General features: G+C 47.9%; 1 protein-coding gene across 1 annotated transcript in view; it reads right to left on the bottom strand.

Moving 5' to 3' along the window:
• CACNA1D (calcium voltage-gated channel subunit alpha1 D) overlaps positions 1-19,563 on the bottom strand; it is a 390,642-nt gene that overhangs the window by 172,300 nt on the left and 198,779 nt on the right. The window contains exons 10-11 of the mRNA XM_075321032.1: positions 2,187-2,274; positions 383-409 (exon numbers count right to left, since the gene is read on the bottom strand). Coding sequence (XP_075177147.1) covers positions 383-409; positions 2,187-2,274 — 115 coding nt within the window. The remainder of the gene's footprint in view (positions 1-382; positions 410-2,186; positions 2,275-19,563) is intronic.

The raw sequence follows: 19,563 nt of genomic DNA, 5'->3' as shown, positions 1-19,563 counted from the left end.
TTTCAACTCATTTATGACCACAGACAACATGAGAGTTGCCTATTGGTCATAAATGAGCTAAATGGCGGTAAAAAGTTTATGAAACCCGATTGCAAAAATATTTGATAGCCCCAATTATATGCATTTAAGTAAAACCAAAATGTATCCAAAGGTGAGCAGCCCTGTGACAATATACGGTGATAGGGTAGTGTTACGAGGTACATGATATGTAACATTTACAGTGCTACCTATGGGCACCATGGAGTAAGAGAGGCATGAAATAAAGGACAAAGTTTGGAGCATGCGGGGACAACACACAAAGGTTTATGATATTATATAGGATAGAAAGCAGCTGATCCCTTTAAGAGTTAAACATTGAAGTGAGATAATCCATAGAACGTACCTGAATTTAGACTTGGAAATGGACTGACTGCAACGGAAGAAACAAGGTCAGATATTAGCACTGGACACAATGAGTATGGGCACAGGTCACGCATGGAACTGCAGATCACCACTACTGACTCCTATAGAGCGGAGCTGCAATATCAGAATATGAGGACTCCTGTGCCGATGGTTGTGTGCCGGGGGTGTACGGAGGGGGCTGGCTCCATGGCTCAGTTCATTAGCTAAGCCATCAGGGGGGAGGCAGGGAGTGACAAGGAGCTAGCCAAGAAGCTGAGATAGCCGGCCGCTATCAGGCACAGAAAGTGAACAGTCCTCTGCCTGTATAAGAATGGCAGCAGAAGAGGATCCACAGGACGGGCTCTGAAATCAGATGATGCACGCAGTTTCCAAAAGTAAAGTTTGTCAAAAAGATCATTTACTTTACATTTCAAACCCAATAAATAACCTTTTAAGCAACATGGATCAGCTGACCGATCCCCTTTAAATGACATGGACAAGCTGATAGATCCCCTTTAAACGGCATGCATCAGCTGACAGATTCCCTTTAAACGGCATGCATCAGCTGACAGATTCCCTTTAAATGACATGGACAAGCTGACAGATCCCCTTTAAACGGTATGAATCAGCTGACAGATTCCCTTTAAAAAGCATGGATCAGCTGACAGATCTCCTTTAAGAAGCATGGATCAGCTGACAGATCTCCTTTAAAAAGCATGGTTCAGTTGACAGATCTCCTATAAGAAGCATGGATCAGCTGACAGAACTCCTTTAAGAAGCAAGGATCAGCTGACAGATCCCCTTTAAATGGCATGGATCAGCTGACAGATCCCCTTTAAGAGGCATGGATCAGCTGACAGAACTCCTTTAAGAAGCAAGGATCAGCTGACAGATCCCCTTTAAATGGCATGGATCAGCTGACAGATCCCCTTTAAGAAGCATGGATCAGCTGACAAATTCCATTTAAATGGCATGGATCAGCTGACAGATCCCCTTTAAGAGGCATGGATCAGCTGACAGAACTCCTTTAAGAAGCAAGGATCAGCTGACAGATCCCCTTTAAATGGCATGGATCAGCTGACAGATCCCCTTTAAGAAGCATGGATCAGCTGACAAATTCCATTTAAATGGCATGGATCAGCTGACAGATCCCCTTTAAGATTGGTACCTTGGATTGGTATCCCAGCTTTGGTCTTAGTAATTAGGGACAGAGTCACCAATAACCGTGTGCCTCCTAATAGGTGCCTGTTTTGGTGCCTCTGTCCTGGGAGCCCTTCAATGTCACAGCCTTAAATGTCTGGCTTTTAAAGTGAATCCATCCCCAGATTTCACAAGACAAAGCCCGTACATTGTTAAATAATTCTCTTAGACCTGGTGGGATTGGGGTACTTACTCTGAAAATCAATGTGACGGTGGCTGTTATCATCTTGATATTAAGATGAGCATTTTATGAGTATCTAGAGCTGGACTTCTAAATATAAAGGAATTGTCGGGGATAAGAGGATTTTTGCAGAGGGTTGGAGCAGTATAAACTAACCCTCCTCAGGACCGGTGCTGCCTCTCCAGCTGCCGCAGGCATTGTTGACAGATTGCAGCAGTGACGTAAAGACTTTAGCGCATGTGACCGCTGCAGCCAATCACTGGGCTTAGCAGCACAGGGCATCTGTACCAGCAGTCGTGATGTCACCACTGCAGCCTGTAAAAAAATAACCAGGGCTGCGACAGGGAGGCGGCGCTGGACCTGGAGAGGGCGAGTCCGGCCGAGCTTGTGCCGGATGCAGTTTGCGGACCCCTCCTTGACTTACCACATACTCCCGCAGCACCCGGTATGCTCGGCTTCCGCTCCGGCGTTTTCAGTATTTACAGACTCGGTCTCGCTTGTTGGCATGCTCGCTGTACAAAAAGAAACATGGTTTTAATTTTCAGCCATTTTTACACGACATTGTCTCCCGTAGAGCAGCTCCGTGCAGGAGTACCGGGCGGATATTCTGCACATTAATCCTGCGCACAATCAGCATCGTGTAGAGACGCTCGCCCCATGAGAACGACACAAGGTTTATCTCATTAGACGATGTATGAAGCACCGAAACCGAGTTTCATAACGTCGTTATTATTTCTGTAGCGGGAAATTAATGATTAACGTTTTATTGCTTTTTCGTTATTTAGTTGTAACGGATAAGTCTGGAAGTGTCATTAGCTTTAATTAAAATGCCAATCACTGCTGCCGAGCAACGCTAATGACAATGCGGATAATGTGTGCATCATATTTACCAAGAACACAAACAACCGGGTTCATATGGATCGCTACAAATCCAATATATAAAGCACTGCAACTCACACAACACAGCAAAGAACATGGAGAGGTCCTTGAAGAGAAGGTGGCAGGTCTGATTGGTCCCGGGACACTTTTGACTTGTTGCAAGAATCGCTCCCCTGAGGAGCCACATTTCTACCAAGTAGAGAGGAGCAGAAAGATTATCCGCACATTGGGAAGACCATGGTTGCCGGACGAGAGCGATCCTCCTACTGCCTATGGCATCCCTGGCGCCTCTACTGACCGTGGGCCACGACGACGACATGAGAACCTCCTACTGCCTAAGTCATCCCTGGCGCCTCTACTGACCGTGGGCCATCGCAACATCATGAGATCCTCCTACTGCCTATGTCATCCCTGGCGCCTCTACTGACCGTAGGCCACCACGACGTCATGAGATCCCCCTAATGCATATGTCATCCCTGGCGCCTCTACTGATCGTAGGCCACCGCAACGTCATGAGATCCTCCTACTGCCTATGTCATCCCTGGCACCTCTACTGATCGTAGGCCACCGCAACGTCATGAGATCCTCCTACTGCCTATGTCATCCCTGGCGCCTCTACTGACCTTAGGCCACCGCGACGTCATGAGATCCTCCTACTGCCTACGTCATCCCTGGCGCCTCTACTAACCGTAGGCCACTGCAACGTCATGAGATCCTCCTACTGTCTATGTCATCCCTGGCGCCTCTACTGACCTTAGGCCACCGCGACGTCATGAGATCCTCCTAGTGCCTACGTCATCCCTGGCGCCTCTACTAACCATAGGCCACCGCGACGTCATGAGATCCTCCTACTGCCTATGTCATCCCTGGCGCCTCTTCTGACCATAGGCCACCACGACATCATGAGACCCTCCTACTACCTACGTCATCCTTGGCGCCTTTACTGACCGTAGGCCACCACGATGTCATGAGATCCTCCTAATGCATATGTCATCCCTGGCGCCTCTACTGACCTTAGGCCACCGCGACGTCATGAGATCCTCCTAGTGCCTACGTCATCCCTGGCGCCTCTACTAACCGTAGGCCACCGCAACGTCATGAGATCCTCCTACTGCCTATGTCATCCCGGCGCCTCTACTGACCGTAGGCCACCGCGATGTCATGCTTCTGCCAAGCCGCAACAGAATGACATGGAGGAGACGTGGATGCTACAGATGGGCTTCGTAGAGTTTTGGTCTAGTTACCACTGACTATCAATGGGGTCAATTGGAATTTGGTGCGCCCTTCTCTTCTATGCTATGTATTGGAAAGAACACAGGAGTTGACCCAAAAGATTTGCAAGACCCAACTCCAGCAGCTCCGTAAGAGAGTCCTTGGATCCTTCTCAAGCCTCGGACACCTCCATTGCCTCTTCTGATTACTTGGCCACCAAGACGTCTTTACATTGTGCCTGACGCACACGTGACATCACTGTAGTAATCTAATCAGAAGAGGAACCGGGAACGTAGTACAAGATCCGCTGTGCTCTCATCTGACGGCCACGGACCCCCAACGTGCCGGCTGGAATAGGGTCCGGAGAATCTTTTATCTCAAGTCCAATCAAAGTCATCCATCGCGCCCCTTGGCGGGCATTTCCTTACCTTTTCGCACCTTTCGTTTGCCAACCTGCTGAGGAGTTCACTTACCAGATTAGATCCCACAATGAACATTAAATTGCAAATAAACAACTTAAATTGCATTTTTTTCTTAATAATTTTAAAGAAGACCAGTCACTTGCTGAAAAATTTACGGAAATGCCTTACAAAAATCCCTATGTTCTCCTGATTATGCCGCTCTTTTCCGTTTTGCGATGCGTCGCTCCATTGCAAAGATATCCGCTTTTGTTGCTTTTGGAGCGCAGTATGTGAAATCTCTCCTGGTAGATCAACTTTACATTTCTTCACAGTCTTCTCTTGGAGTTTTAGCTTTTACACTGCATTCCTGTGATTATAGTATCTGGGAGGGGGAGGTGAATGCCTGCGCCTTCAGAAAAGACACGTTGCACTACAAACAGAGATTTCACATGCGGCGCTTCAGAAGCAACAAATGGGAATTTCTCTGCAATGAAAGTGATTTAGTGCAAAAAGGAATCAGAGGAGCGGAGGGATTTTTTTTATTATTAGGCATTTATCTCAATCCTTTTAAGCAAATGACAAGTCATCTTAAAATAAATATAAAAATAAAAAAGGCCAACAATAAGTTCACCCTCCTGTGACAAAAAAAAGCAGTAAAAATGTTAAATAAACCCTAACCCTAACCCTATTCATTATAATAATCACATTGTACAAGCTTAAAAATAATCCACAATTTTTCTCAGGGAGCATTGCCTGGCCTGGAAGACTCCTTCCTGGGGTCTACACAAGAAGAAGCATCAACCCCTAAATCTGAAGGTGTGAACTCCACACAGGTCAATGTCTCTGTTTCCACCTCCTTTATACATGGGCTGATAGGACAGAAGGCTCAGAGATTTTGGCCCGGAGATTTTGGCCAGGAGATTTTTGGCCTGGAGGTTTTGGCCAGGAGATTTTTGGCCCGGAGATTTTTGGCCCGGATGTGTTGGCCCGGATGTGTTGGCCCGGATGTATTGGCCCGGATGTGTTGGCCCGGAGATTTTTGGCCCGGATGTGTTGGTCCGGATGTGTTGGTCCGGATGTGTTGGCCCGGATGTGTTGGCCCGGATGTGTTGGCCCGGATGTGTTGGCCCGGAGATTTTTGGCCCGGATGTTTTGGCCCGGATGTTTTGGCCCGGATGTGTTGGCCCGGATGTGTTGGCCCGGATGTGTTGGCCCGGATGTGTTGGCCCGGATGTGTTGGCCCGGATGTGTTGGCCCGGATGTGTTGGCCCGGATGTGTTGGCCCGGATGTGTTGGCCCGGAGATTTTTGGCCCGATGTTTTGGCCCGGGTGTATTGGCCCGGATGTGTTGGCCCGGATGTGTTGGCCCGGATGTGTTGGCCCGGATGTGTTGGCCCGGATGTGTTGGCCCGGATGTGTTGGCCCGGATGTGTTGGCCCGGATGTGTTGGCCCGGATGTGTTGGCCAGGAGATTTTTGGCCCGGATGTTTTGGCCTGGATGTGTTGGCCCGGATGTGTTGGCCCGGATGTGTTGGCCCGGATGTGTTGGCCTGGAGATTTTTGGCCCGGAGATTTTTGGCCCGGATGTTTTGGCCCGGAGATTTTTGGCCCGGATGTTTTGGCCCGGAGATTTTTGGCCCGGAGATTTTTGGCCCGGATGTTTTGGCCCGGATATTTTGACAGTATTACACTTTGACACTTTGGCAAATTCTCAGGTTTAGCAGCAATTTTTTAGTGCAAGTTTTAGATGAAAATATCTATTAAAACAGGACGGATCTTGGGAAAAGCCGGTTCAGTGCAAGTAAATAGGAGAAGGTTTGTGCACTGGCAGCAATCTTACAATATGCAGCTTGCAGGATTAGGGGGGTTTAGAGATTTAGGGGAAAATAATACCATTTTGCTAAGCCTATTTGGCCACATTCCTGGCAGCTTCAGACGTGTGACAAGTTTCTAAGAAGTAGTTTTATCTCAGGCTGGAGATTGATGATAGTCTTATAGCGCGAGGAGCATGAAACACAGCGGACAGGGTATGTGCAATACTAATGGGGCCACGGCTACCTATAACAGCGTGACTTAAAGGGGTCGTACAGAATTAGAAAAACATGGCACCAAAATACTCAGGTTGTGCCTGGTACTGCAGCCCCGCTCAACACAGGTGAAAAGACCTGAGCTGCAATACCACACATAACCTGATGAGAGCTGTGGCGCTGTGTTAGGAAAAAAGTAGCCATGTTTTTCAAATTCTGGGTCCTGGACTTTCACCTTTTCAAGGGCTAATTAGGGAGGGTTAAAAAATCCTAAAAACAGGAGTCCTGGAGCATGCAGTGGAGGACACATTTGTGCCCACTGCCCCATGGGTCTGGGGGGATGGCCGCTCCACCTGCCCCACAGTACAGTAAATGGACTAGTAGTCAATCATGAGCACTGAAATAACATAGCGGCTGCACAGTTCTCTCTCTCCATATGTGCAATTAGTGCTGAGCAGCAGAGACTGAGTGGAGCTTGTGGCAGGGGAAGTAAAGCTGGAAAGGGGATCTTTGGTGCACCAGCGGAAGAAAAATGAAACTCACATGTAGATTACAAGTTGATTTACACTTAGCAGAAGAGCTTCAGTCGTCCAGACAAAGTCCGATCTCCTTTATTTCCATTCTCTGTGCACCATATAGGATACATATGTGACGTTCACATGTTCACATTTATGTGTCGCCATGAAAGTACAGAAAATCAGCGCAGCATATGATTAAATTATTATTATTTTTTTGTATCCAGTAAAATCACTGCCCGGCGATGGGTGCCCGAGATTTGCCATGAATTCCCATCCATCTACCTACTGAAGACTTATCGGTCAACACTGATCATTGCAGAATCGCACCAGTATATAAAGCACCAAGGTGATTTCCGGTTCCAGTCTTCAGTTCTGCTCTTCGCAAAAAACAAAATCATTTTCCACTCCACAAATTGCAGATGAGTCCCAGCACGGGGAGGAGGGGGCGACCCATTTCCCTGTCATTAGTTCTGTATCGGCCCCGATCGGCGGCCGCCCCGGGATTCCTCATCTTTATCTACTTTAATGGTTTTCTTAGTTCTAGAAAAACACTTTCGTGGCTAAAACTCTTTAGTAAAAAGTACAAGATTCTTCTACAGGACCCAGAACTCATCCACTTTCCTGGCCGGGCGGCTAATCGCGGAACTAGGGCTCATCTCGCCTCCGTTTTCTTATACGAGCGCTATAGGTGACTTTTCCAGATTGCACTCGTACCTATATTAGTCTATAGGGTAATTCACATGGCTGATTTTTTCCTTGGACTGAGTGGTCTGCACAAAAGGACGGAAACTTCTCCAACATTGATCCGAAAGCTGAAACGTGATCCGATTTGCAATGAAAGTCTATGGATCAGTTTATAAAAACCTGGACAGCGCTCCGATGCCGTCCGTGTAATGTCCGGTTTGGAGGAGAACCCCCTCCGCCTGAACACAAAGATAGAAATGACTGAATCCGGATCAGCCAGGGAGAAAGAAAAAAAGTGGCCGAAATAATAGAATGACTGGAGTGAGCGGCCCCCGGGCCACATCCAGGGCAGCAGCACCTGTGGTTACTAGCGCTTCTTGGGTCAGAAACGCGTCAGCTATTATAGGCCCTGGATGGGTTTGCAGAGTTTATGGACAATTAAATAAAGAATACTGCTCTTTCTCGGATGCATGTGCCGCCATCCTCCTCATACGTTTGATCAATTTAAGGCTCACGAATCCTTTACCATCCAGCGTCCCCTGACTAATCAAACGCTGTGACGAGGGACGCCAGAAGGTAAGAGATTCCTGGGATTCGTGGGCCTCCCTTCTAGCCGCCAGGTACCACTGATCTGAACGATAGACACTCAGCTCTAAAAACAGCCCATAACACCCCCATTATGGCTCCTTGATCTGTGAGCCCTTTATCCAGATCTCCGGAGATGGTAGACACTCATCCACATGACTACAAGCCTAAACGTTGTGCACATGAACATCCATAAAATAATTGATGCCCTTTTTAAAGGTAAAGGGCTCGTCAGTTAAAGGGCTCGTCAGTTAAAGGGCCCGTCAGTTAAAGGGCCCGTCAGTTAAAGGGCCCGTCAGTTAAAGGGCCCGTCAGTTAAAGGGCCCGTCAGTTAAAGGGCCCGTCAGTTAAAGGGCCCGTCAGTTAAAGGGCCCGTCAGATAAAGGGCCCATCAGATAAAGGGCCCGTCAGATAAAGGGCCCGTCAGATAAAGGGCCCGTCAGATAAAGGGCCCGTCAGATAAAGGGCCCGTCAGATAAAGGGCCCATCAGGTAAAGGGCCCATCAGGTAAAGGGCCCATCAAGTAAAGGGTCCATCAAGTAAAGGGCCCATCAAGTAAAGGGCCGGTCACACCAATTAATAATGCGATTTAGATGTCACTTTTGTTTATCATTTTCCATCGTCTTGATTAATAAAAATAAAAGTACCGTATTAACCCTTGTCTGGTACCATGAAAAATATAACTATCTGCACTGACCACATTGACCCCAAGGTACAAGAAAAGGGGTCACATTTGTATTTTTTTTCACTCTTACTCTGCTGCATTTTTCACACCTGCCTAATACTTTTGTACAATACTGAATGTCACGCTTTTGATGGGGGGGCCGCAGTCAGCCTTTTTGTAGAATTACACTCTGTCAACATGTAGAATGGCGGCTTTCCTGCAGTAATGCGGCAGACACTACTCGTACATGCGGTGCCATTTTCTAGACCGGAGCATTCACCATGTTTAGGCTCCGTGTATCTGGGTCAGACATGTCAGCTGTAGCTAAGCTCTGCTTGTGGTTTAGTGAATCTGACTGCTGATCGGGTGCCACGGGCTTTAATAAATTCTGCAGCAACCGCAGCAAACAAAATGGTCTGTGTCCTCACATGCGGAACGTGAGTCATCGCACTTATAAAACCTATAAAAAATAAATTACAACAGCCCCGCATGCAACCCCGCAATAATAGAACATGCAAGGCACAGCAAACAGCACCCGGGCACAGCAAAACCGTACCCAGGCACAGCAAAACCACAGCAAAACAGCACCCGGGCACAGCAAAAAGCACCCGGGCACAGCAAACAGCACCCGGGCACAGCAAACAGCACCCGGGCACAGCAAACAGCACCCAGGCACAGCAAACAGCACCCAGGCACAGCAAACCCAAGTTTACCGTGTTTGTTTTTACGCTTAAAGCACTTAAACCAGCCTTTCTTCTTTTCTCCCAGTAAGTCCTCCAGCGTCACCCCTTTATAGCAGGAATACAGGTTTATTATTTGAACAGTAGGTGGCAGAAGTGAGAATGCACAAATCAGGTGAGGAGCGGCCGCGGCGGATCCAGGCGAGGAACGGCCGCGGCGGATCCAGGAGAGGAGCAGTCGCGGCGGATCCAGGCGAGAAGCAGTCGCGGCGGATACAGGCGAGGAGCGGTCGCGGCGGATCCAGGCGAGGAGCGGCCGTGGCGGATCCAGGCGAGGAGCGGCCGCGGCGGATCCAGGCGAGGAGCGGCCGCGGCGGATCCAGGCGAGGAGCGGCCGTGGCGGATCCAGGCGAGGAGCAGTTGCGGCGGATCCAGGGGCAGTTGCGGTAACCTCTGGCTGATCTGAGGGTTTCTTTTCAGGTGGAATCTGCTTAGTTTTTTTCTTTGAGAACAGAAATGAAATCTGTTCTGAAAGTTTCCAATGTGGTGTGAAACTTCCATTATTAAAAGGATTCAATTTATCTTTAAAAAGTGACCCATTGTTTCAGTCAGGGTTGGGTTGCTTCCTGCAGTTTTGATAAAATCCCTGTTTTTTCTGCTGCTGATTGAGCAGTTCTCTAAATGCTCAGCCCTATGTAACCCAGCTCACACTGCTGATTGGCAGCTTCCTGTATACACTGTGCATAGGCAGAAAGCTGACAATCAGAAGTGGTGGCAGTGATACACAGCATAGCTGGACTGCCTAGTACACAACACCCAGTCCTGTAATGATAATCTCCTGCTGATAAAACATTGATTGGTTGAGATATAATCGTTAATGTGTTTATACATTTCAAGGAGGAAAGGCAAAATGCAGAAAAAACGCTCCAGATGTAAATGTTTTCCAGCACAGAGCGGTCAGGAGCGGTGAGGACGGACGCAGCGGAGCTGATGGCACTGGCCTCCGCCGCACTATGAATGCCGGTTTGCACAATGCATGTGAAGTGTACATTAGGAGCACGTCTTAGAAGATGAGGTTAAGCTCCCGAATGTGCGAGACAAGCTGTTTTTTTCCTGTGGGGAAGAATATAAGGTCAAACCCTCCCGGAGGACACAGTGTCAATTAAATGAGCTGTGTGCAGTGATAAAAGTGCAGTAGCATAAGCTCATTAAATAACTTTGTACGAGCCGCGTATCAACAATCCTAATACTCCAGTCATTATTTCCAACCAACCCACCATTATTAAGCAGATAACAAATGGCTGCAATCATCTTCAGAGCGGAAACACAAGACTGGATGGAGATTATGTGCAGCTGCTGATGTCCGGTGAGGAGCGCTGCACCGGAGTAACCCGCCGGCACCTGGCCGCCCCCACAATCACTGCCTCCGCCGTGTCCCTCTGCAGCGGAGTAACCCGCCGGCACCCGGCCGTCCCCACAATCACTGCCTCCGCCGTGTCCCTCTGCACCGGAGTAACCCGCCGGCACCCGGCCGTCCCCACAATCACTGCCTCCGCCGTGTCCCTCTGCACTGGAGTAACCCGCCGGCACCCGGCCGTCCCCACAATCACTGCCTCCGCCGTGTCCCTCTGCACCGGAGTAACCCGCCGGCACCCGGCCGTCCCCACAATCACTGCCTCCGCCGTGTCCCTCTGCACCAATACACGGAGGAGTTCATCCGTGTTCACAGGTACAAAAAACGCTGCATTATTTCCCGCCGGCTTCGATCACTGAGATTTATTTTACTGCAGTTATTTTGGATACATTTTTGGTGCAGAATTGATGGTATTCTGCAATTTCTCGTGCATTTTTTCCAGCTCCCAATAGAAGCCTATGAAGATAAATTGTGCACTGTCAAAGCCGTCCATGCTCGAGCCGTGACGCACAGACTGGCCGAGGGAATCCTGACCCTATACAGTGTGTCCACCCATATCCTGGCCACCGTACCTATATACAGTGTGTCCACCCATATCCTGGCCACCGTACCTATATACAGTGTGTCCACCCATATCCTGTATACACCGCCCCTATATACAGTGTGTCCACCCATATCCTGTATACACCGCACCTATATACAGTGTGTCCACCCATATCCTGTATACACCGCACCTATATACAGTGTGTCCATCCATATCCTGTATACACCGCACCTATATACAGTGTGTCCATCCATATCCTGTATACACCGCACCTATATACAGTGCGTCCACACGTATCCTGTATACACCGCACCTATATAGTGTGTGTCCACCCATATCCTGTATACACCGCAGCTATATACAGTGCGTCCACCCGTATCCTGTATACACCGCACCTATATACAGTGCGTCCACCCATATCCTGTATACACCGCACCTATATACAGTGTGTGCACCCATATCCTGTATACACCTCACCTATACAGTGTGTCCACCCATATCCTGTATACACCGCACCTACATACAGTGTGTCCACCCATATCCTGTATACACCTCACCTATACAGTGTGTCCACCCATATCCTGTATACACCGCACCTATATACAGTGTGTCCACCCATATCCTGTATACACCGCACCTATATACAGTGTGTCCACCCATATCCTGTATACACCGCACCTATATACAGTGTGTCCACCCATATCCTGTATACACCGCACCTATATACAGTGTGTCCACCCATATCCTGTATACACCGCACCTCTATACAGCGTGTCCACCCATATCCTGTATACACCTCACCTATATACAGTGTGTCCACCCATATCCTGTATACACCGCACCTATATACAGTGTGTCCACCCATATCCTGTATACACCGCACCTATACAGTGTGCCCACCCATATCCTGTATACACTGCACCTATATACAGTGTGTCCACCCATATCCTGTATACACCGCACCTATATACAGTGTGTCCACCCATATCCTGTATACACCGCACCTATATACAGTGTGTCCACCCATATCCTGTATACACCGCACCTATATACAGCGTGTCCACCCATATCCTGTATACACCGCACCTATATACAGTGTGTCCACCCATATCCTGTATACACCGCACCTATATACAGCGTGTCCACCCATATCCTGTATACACCGCACCTATATACAGTGTGTGCACCCATATCCTGTATACACCGCACCTATATACAGTGTGTCCACCCATATCCTGTATACACCGCACCTATATACAGCGTGTCCACCCATATCCTGTACACACCGCACCTATATACAGTGTGTCCACCCATATCCTGTATACACCGCACCTATATACAGGGTGTCCACCCATATCCTGGCCACTGCCAGTAACTTGAGAACGGCAGCAGCTATAGGCATAGATGTGGTGTCTAGGTATAGTAAAGTAGCCATGCGCTACGCAATGAAACCACCTATAGCGCCACCTGGTGGAAAACAACGGAGTTAGCATTTTTATCTCGAAAACGGAACGAGTTAGAGAAAAAAAGTGAACTACAAAGTTGTAGGGCCTCATCAATTCAATAGGAATCCACACCTTGCATCCAGAAATGCTATGATATGAAACCCATGACCCCCCAAAACATTGAATGCTGGTCACACATATGGCGCTCATTTAACTTTGATGGTCACAGTGGCCCCCGTCAGCTGGAATGCACATCTGGCCTCTGCACAGCATACTGTATCTGGCTGCAATGCACATCTGGCCTCTGCACAGCATACTGTATCTGGCTGCAATGCACATCTGGCCTCTGCACAGCATACTGTATCTCGCTGCAATGCACATCTGGCCTCTGCACAGCATACTGTATCTCGCTGCAATGCACATCTGGCCTCTGCACAGCATACTGTATCTGGCTGCAATGCACATCTGGCCTCTGCACAGCATACTGTATCTGGCTGCAATGCACATCTGGCCTCTGCACAGCATACTGTATCTGGCTGCAATGCACATCTGGCCTCTGCACAGCATACTGTATCTCGCTGCAATGCACATCTGGCCTCTGCACAGCATACTGTATCTGGCTGCAATGCACATCTGGCCTCTGCACAGCATACTGTATCTCGCTGCAATGCACATCTGGCCTCTGCACAGCATACTGTATCTCGCTGCAATGCACATCTGGCCTCTGCACAGCATACTGTATCTCGCTGCAATGCACATCTGGCCTCTGCACAGCATACTGTATCTGGCTGCAATGCACATCTGGCCTCTGCACAGCATACTGTATCTGGCTGCAATGCACATCTGGCCTCTGCACAGCATACTGTATCTCGCTGCAATGCACATCTGGCCTCTGCACAGCATACTGTATCTCGCTGCAATGCACATCTGGCCTCTGCACAGCATACTGTATCTGGCTGCAATGCACATCTGGCCTCTGCACAGCATACTGTATCTCGCTGCAATGCACATCTGGCCTCTGCACAGCATACTGTATCTCGCTGCAATGCACATCTGGCCTCTGCACAGCATACTGTATCTCGCTGCAATGCACATCTGGCCTCTGCACAGCATACTGTATCTCGCTGCAATGCACATCTGGCCTCTGCACAGCATACTGTATCTGGCTGCAATGCACATCTGGCCTCTGCACAGCATACTGTATCTCGCTGCAATGCACATCTGGCCTCTGCACAGCATACTGTATCTCGCTGCAATGCACATCTGGCCTCTGCACAGCATACTGTATCTCGCTGCAATGCACATCTGGCCTCTGCACAGCATACTGTATCTCGCTGCAATGCACATCTGGCCTCTGCACAGCATACTGTATCTGGCTGCAATGCACATCTGGCCTCTGCACAGCATACTGTATCTTGCTGCAATGCACATCTGGCCTCTGCACAGCATACTGTATCTTGCTGCAATGCACATCTGGCCTCTGCACAGCATACTGTATCTGGCTGCAATGCACATCTGGCCTCTGCACAGCATACTGTATCTTGCTGCACGGTGTAATATGGTAGGTGACACGTTTGCAGACATCTGTGATACGTGGTGGTAGGTCCTGCAATGTTGGGGGAGGGGTCGCATACACCGGCTGTATGATGTGACCTCACAGAAAGAAGTCCAATGGGGTCAGGTCAGGTGAGCGGAGGCCACTCCACACAGCCACCATACCCACTGACTTGTAGGAAGGTCTCCATGAGGTATCGCTTCACGTCCGCAGCCTTGTGAGTGTTACACGTTCTAATCATAGCATTTCTGTGCAAGGTGTCGATTCGTATTGAATTGATGATGCCCAAAACTTTGTAATTCACTTTTTTTCTTTATCTCGTTCCGTTTTCGACATAAAAATGCTAACTCCGTTGTTTTCCACCAGGTGGCGCTATAGGTGGTTTCATTGCGTAGCGCATGGCTACTTTACTATACCTAGCCACCACTACTATGCCTATAGCTGCCGCCGTTCTTATGTTACTGGCGGTGGACAGGATATGGGGGGACACACTGTATATAGGTGCGGTGTATACAGGATATGGGTGGACACACTGTATATAGGTGCGGTGTATACAGGATACGGGTGGACCCACTGTATATACAGTTAGTTCCAGAAATATTTGGACAGTGATACAAGTTTTGTTATTTTAGCTGTTTACAAAAACATGTTCAGAAATACAATTCTCTATATAATATGGGCTGAAAGTGCACACTCCCAGCTGCAATATGAGAGTTTTCACATCCAAATCGGAGAAAGGGTTTAGGAATCATAGCTCTGTAATGCATAGCCTCCTCTTTTTCAAGGGACCAAAAGTAATTGGACAAGGGACTCTAAGGGCTGCAATTAACTCTGAAGGCATCTCCCTCGTTAACCTGTAATCAATGAAGTAGTTAAAAGGTCTGGGGTTGATTACAGGTGTGTGGTTTTGCATTTGGAAGCTGTTGCTGTGACCAGACAACATGCGGTCTAAGGAACTCTCAATTGAGGTGAAGCAGAACATCCTGAGGCTGAAAAAAAAGAAAAAATCCATCAGAGAGATAGCAGACATGCTTGGAGTAGCAAAATCAACAGTCGGGTACATTCTGAGAAAAAAGGAATTGACTGGTGAGCTTGGGAACTCAAAAAGGCCTGGGCGTCCACGGATGACAACAGTGGTGGATGATCGCCGCATACTATCTTTGGTGAAGAAGAACCCGTTCACAACATCAACTGAAGTCCAGAACACTCTCAGTGAAGTAGGTGTATCTGTCTCTAAGTCACCAGTAAAGAGAAGACTCCATGAAAGTAAATACAAAGGGTTCACATCTAGATGCAAACCATTCATCAATTCCAAAAATAGACAGGCCAGAGTTACATTTGCTGAAAAACACCTCATGAAGCCAGCTCAGTTCTGGAAAAGTATTCTATGGACAGATGAGACCAAGATCAACCTGTACCAGAATGATGGGAAGAAAAAAGTGTGGAGAAGAAAGGGAACGGCACATGATCCAAGGCACACCACATCCTCTGTAAAACATGGTGGAGGCAACGTGATGGCATGGGCATGCATGGCTTTCAATGGCACTGGGTCACTTGTGTTTATTGATGACATAACAGCAGACAAGAGTAGCCGGATGAATTCTGAAGTGTACCGGGATATACTTTCAGCCCAGATTCAGCCAAATGCCGCAAAGTTGATCGGACGGCGCTTCATAGTACAGATGGACAATGACCCCAAGCATATAGCCAAAGCTACCCAGGAGTTCATGAGTGCAAAAAAGTGGAACATTCTGCAATGGCCAAGTCAATCACCAGATCTTAACCCAATTGAGCATGCATTTCACTTGCTCAAATCCAGACTTAAGACGGAAAGACCCACAAACAAGCAAGACCTGAAGGCTGCGGCTGTAAAGGCCTGGCAAAGCATTAAGAAGGAGGAAACCCAGCGTTTGGTGATGTCCATGGGTTCCAGACTTAAGGCAGTGATTGCCTCCAAAGGATTCGCAACAAAATATTGAAAATAAAAATATGTTGTTTGGGTTTGGTTTATTTGTCCAATTACTTTTGACCTCTTAAAATGTGGAGTGTTTGTAAAGAAATGTGACAATTCCTACAATTTCTATCAGATATTTTTGTTCAAACCTTCAAATTAAACGTTACAATCTGCACTTGAATTCTGTTGTAGAGATTTCATTTCAAATCCAATGTGGTGGCATGCAGAGCCCAACTCGCCAAAATTGTGTCACTGGCCAAAGATTTCTGGACCTAACTGTAGGTGCAGTGTATACAGGATATGGGTGGACACACTGTATATAGGTGCGGTGTATACAGGATATGGGTGGACACGCTGTATATAGGTGAGGTGTATACAGGATATGGGTGGACACACTGTATATAGGTGCGGTGTATACAGGATATGGGTGGACACACTGTATATAGGTGCGGTGTATACAGGATATGGGTGGACACACTGTATATAGGTGCGGTGTATACAGGATATGGGTGGACACACTGTATATAGGTGCGGTGTATACAGGATATGGGTGGACACACTGTATATAGGTGCGGTGTATACAGGATATGGGTGGACACACTGTATATAGGTGCGGTGTATACAGGATATGGGTGGACACACGGTATATAGGTGCAGTGTATACAGGATATGGGTGGACACACTGTATATAGGTGCGGTGTATACAGGATATGGGTGGACACACTGTATATAGGTGCGGTGTATACAGGATATGGGTGGACACACGGTATATAGGTGCAGTGTATACAGGATATGGGTGGACACACTGTATATAGGTGCGGTGTATACAGGATATGGGTGGACACACTGTATATAGGTGCGGTGTATACAGGATATGGGTGGACACACTGTATATAGGTGCAGCGTATACAGGATATGGGTGGACGCACTGTATAGAGGTGCGGTGTATACAGGATATGGGTGGACACACTGTATATAGGTGCGGTGTATACAGGATATGGGTGGACACACTGTATATAGGTGCGGTGTATACAGGATATGGGTGGACACACGGTATATAGGTGCAGTGTATACAGGATATGGGTGGACACACTGTATATAGGTGCGGTGTATACAGGATATGGGTGGACACACTGTATATAGGTGCGGTGTATACAGGATACGGGGGGGACACACTGTATATAGGTGCGGTGTATACAGGATATGGGTGGACGCACTGTATAGAGGTGCGGTGTATACAGGATATGGGTGGACACACTATATATAGGTGCGGTGTATACAGGATATGGGTGGACACACACTATATAGGTGCGGTGTATACAGGATATGGGTGGACACACACTATATAGGTGCGGTGTATACAGGATATGGGTGGACACACTGTATATAGGTGCGGTGTATACAGGTTATGGGTGGACACACTGTATAGAGGTGCGGTGTATACAGGATATGGGTGGACATACACTATATAGGTGCGGTGTATACAGGATATGGGTGGACACACTGTATATAGGTGCGGTGTATACAGGATATGGGTGGACACACACTATATAGGTGTGGTGTATACAGGATATGGGTGGACACACTGTATATAGGTGCGGTGTATACAGGATATGGGTGGACACACTGTATATAGGTGCGGTGTATACAGGATATGGGTGGACACACTGTATATAGGTGCGGTGTATACAGGATATGGGTGGACACACTGTATACAGGTGCGGTGTATACAGGATATGGGTGGGCACACTGTATATTGGTGCGGTGTATACAGGATATGGGTGGACGCACTGTATATAGGTGCAGTGTATACAGGATATGGGTGGACGCACGGTATATAGGTGCAGTGTATACAGGATATGGGTGGACGCACTGTATATAGGTGCAGTGTATACAGGATATGGGTGGACACACTGTATATAGGTGCAGTGTATACAGGATATGGGTGGACACACTGTATATAGGTGCAGTGTATACAGGATATGGGTGGACGCACTGTATATAGGTGCGGTGTATACAGGATATGGGCGGACGCACTGTATATAGGTGCGGTGTATACAGGATATGGGTGGACGCACTGTATATAGGTGCGGTGTATACAGGATATGGGTGGACGCACTGTATATAGGTGCGGTGTGTACAGGATATGGGTGGACGCACTGTATATAGGTGCGGTGTATACAGGATATGGGTGGACACACTGTATATAGGTGCAGTGTATACAGGATATGGGTGGACGCACTGCATATTGGTGCGGTGTATACAGGATATGGGTGGACGCACTGTATATAGGTGCGGTGTATACAGGATATGGGTGGACACACTGTATATAGGTGTGGTGTGTACAGGATATGGGTGGACGCACTGTATATAGGTGCGGTGTATACAGGATATGGGTGGACACACTGTATATAGGTGCAGTGTATACAGGATATGGGTGGACGCACTGTATATAGGTGCGGTGTATACAGGATATGGGTGGACGTACTGTATATAGGTGCGGTGTATACAGGATACGGGTGGACGCACTGTATATAGGTGCGGTGTATACAGGATATGGGTGGACGCACGGTATATAGGTGCAGTATATGCAGGATATGGGTGGACGCACTGTATATTCCTATGAGGCTGTCCGGCTCGGGTCAGGAGACCTTCGTCCAGTCCGTGCAGCCCGGTGCGTACACACAACTCTGAATGAGGCTTCGTAGATAAACAGCTGAACGCACAAAATATTCTGCAAAAAAAAGTTTCATCTGAATGTTGCAAAACCTTTCCGTACATAAATCGCCCTTCTTTTGATTGTAAATTCTGCGGCACGTCACCTCATTGTGTGGGATTCATTGCGGTCGTCGCTCGTGCAACACATGGGGCAGAACTTGCAAAACAAAAAAAAAAAAAAAAATAACAAAAGGCAAAAGGAATACGAGCAGATCCGCATGCTGAAATGCTGTAGAGAAGCAGAGGATAAAAAGCCGAAAATCCACATCAAATCCGCAACATGTGCACTCAGCTGTAAAGGGAATCTGTCACCAGGTGCTTGATCTGAGAGCAGCACAATGGAATGACGGAGACCCCGATTCCAGCAATGTGTCACTTTACTGGGCTGCTTGCTGTAGTTTTGATAAAATCAGTAGGAGGTGATTATCCATAGAGGACAAGTAAACCTGTACTTCTCCATATTCATGAGATCTGTATACCCCTCCCCCTAGACACACACACAGTACTGATTGGCAGTTTTC

Source organism: Anomaloglossus baeobatrachus, chromosome 8, assembly GCF_048569485.1.
Source record: "Anomaloglossus baeobatrachus isolate aAnoBae1 chromosome 8, aAnoBae1.hap1, whole genome shotgun sequence".
Classification (NCBI taxonomy): domain Eukaryota; kingdom Metazoa; phylum Chordata; class Amphibia; order Anura; family Aromobatidae; genus Anomaloglossus; species Anomaloglossus baeobatrachus.
The sequence above is the reverse complement of the archived record's forward strand: the minus strand, read 5'-3'. Positions and strand labels throughout refer to the sequence as shown.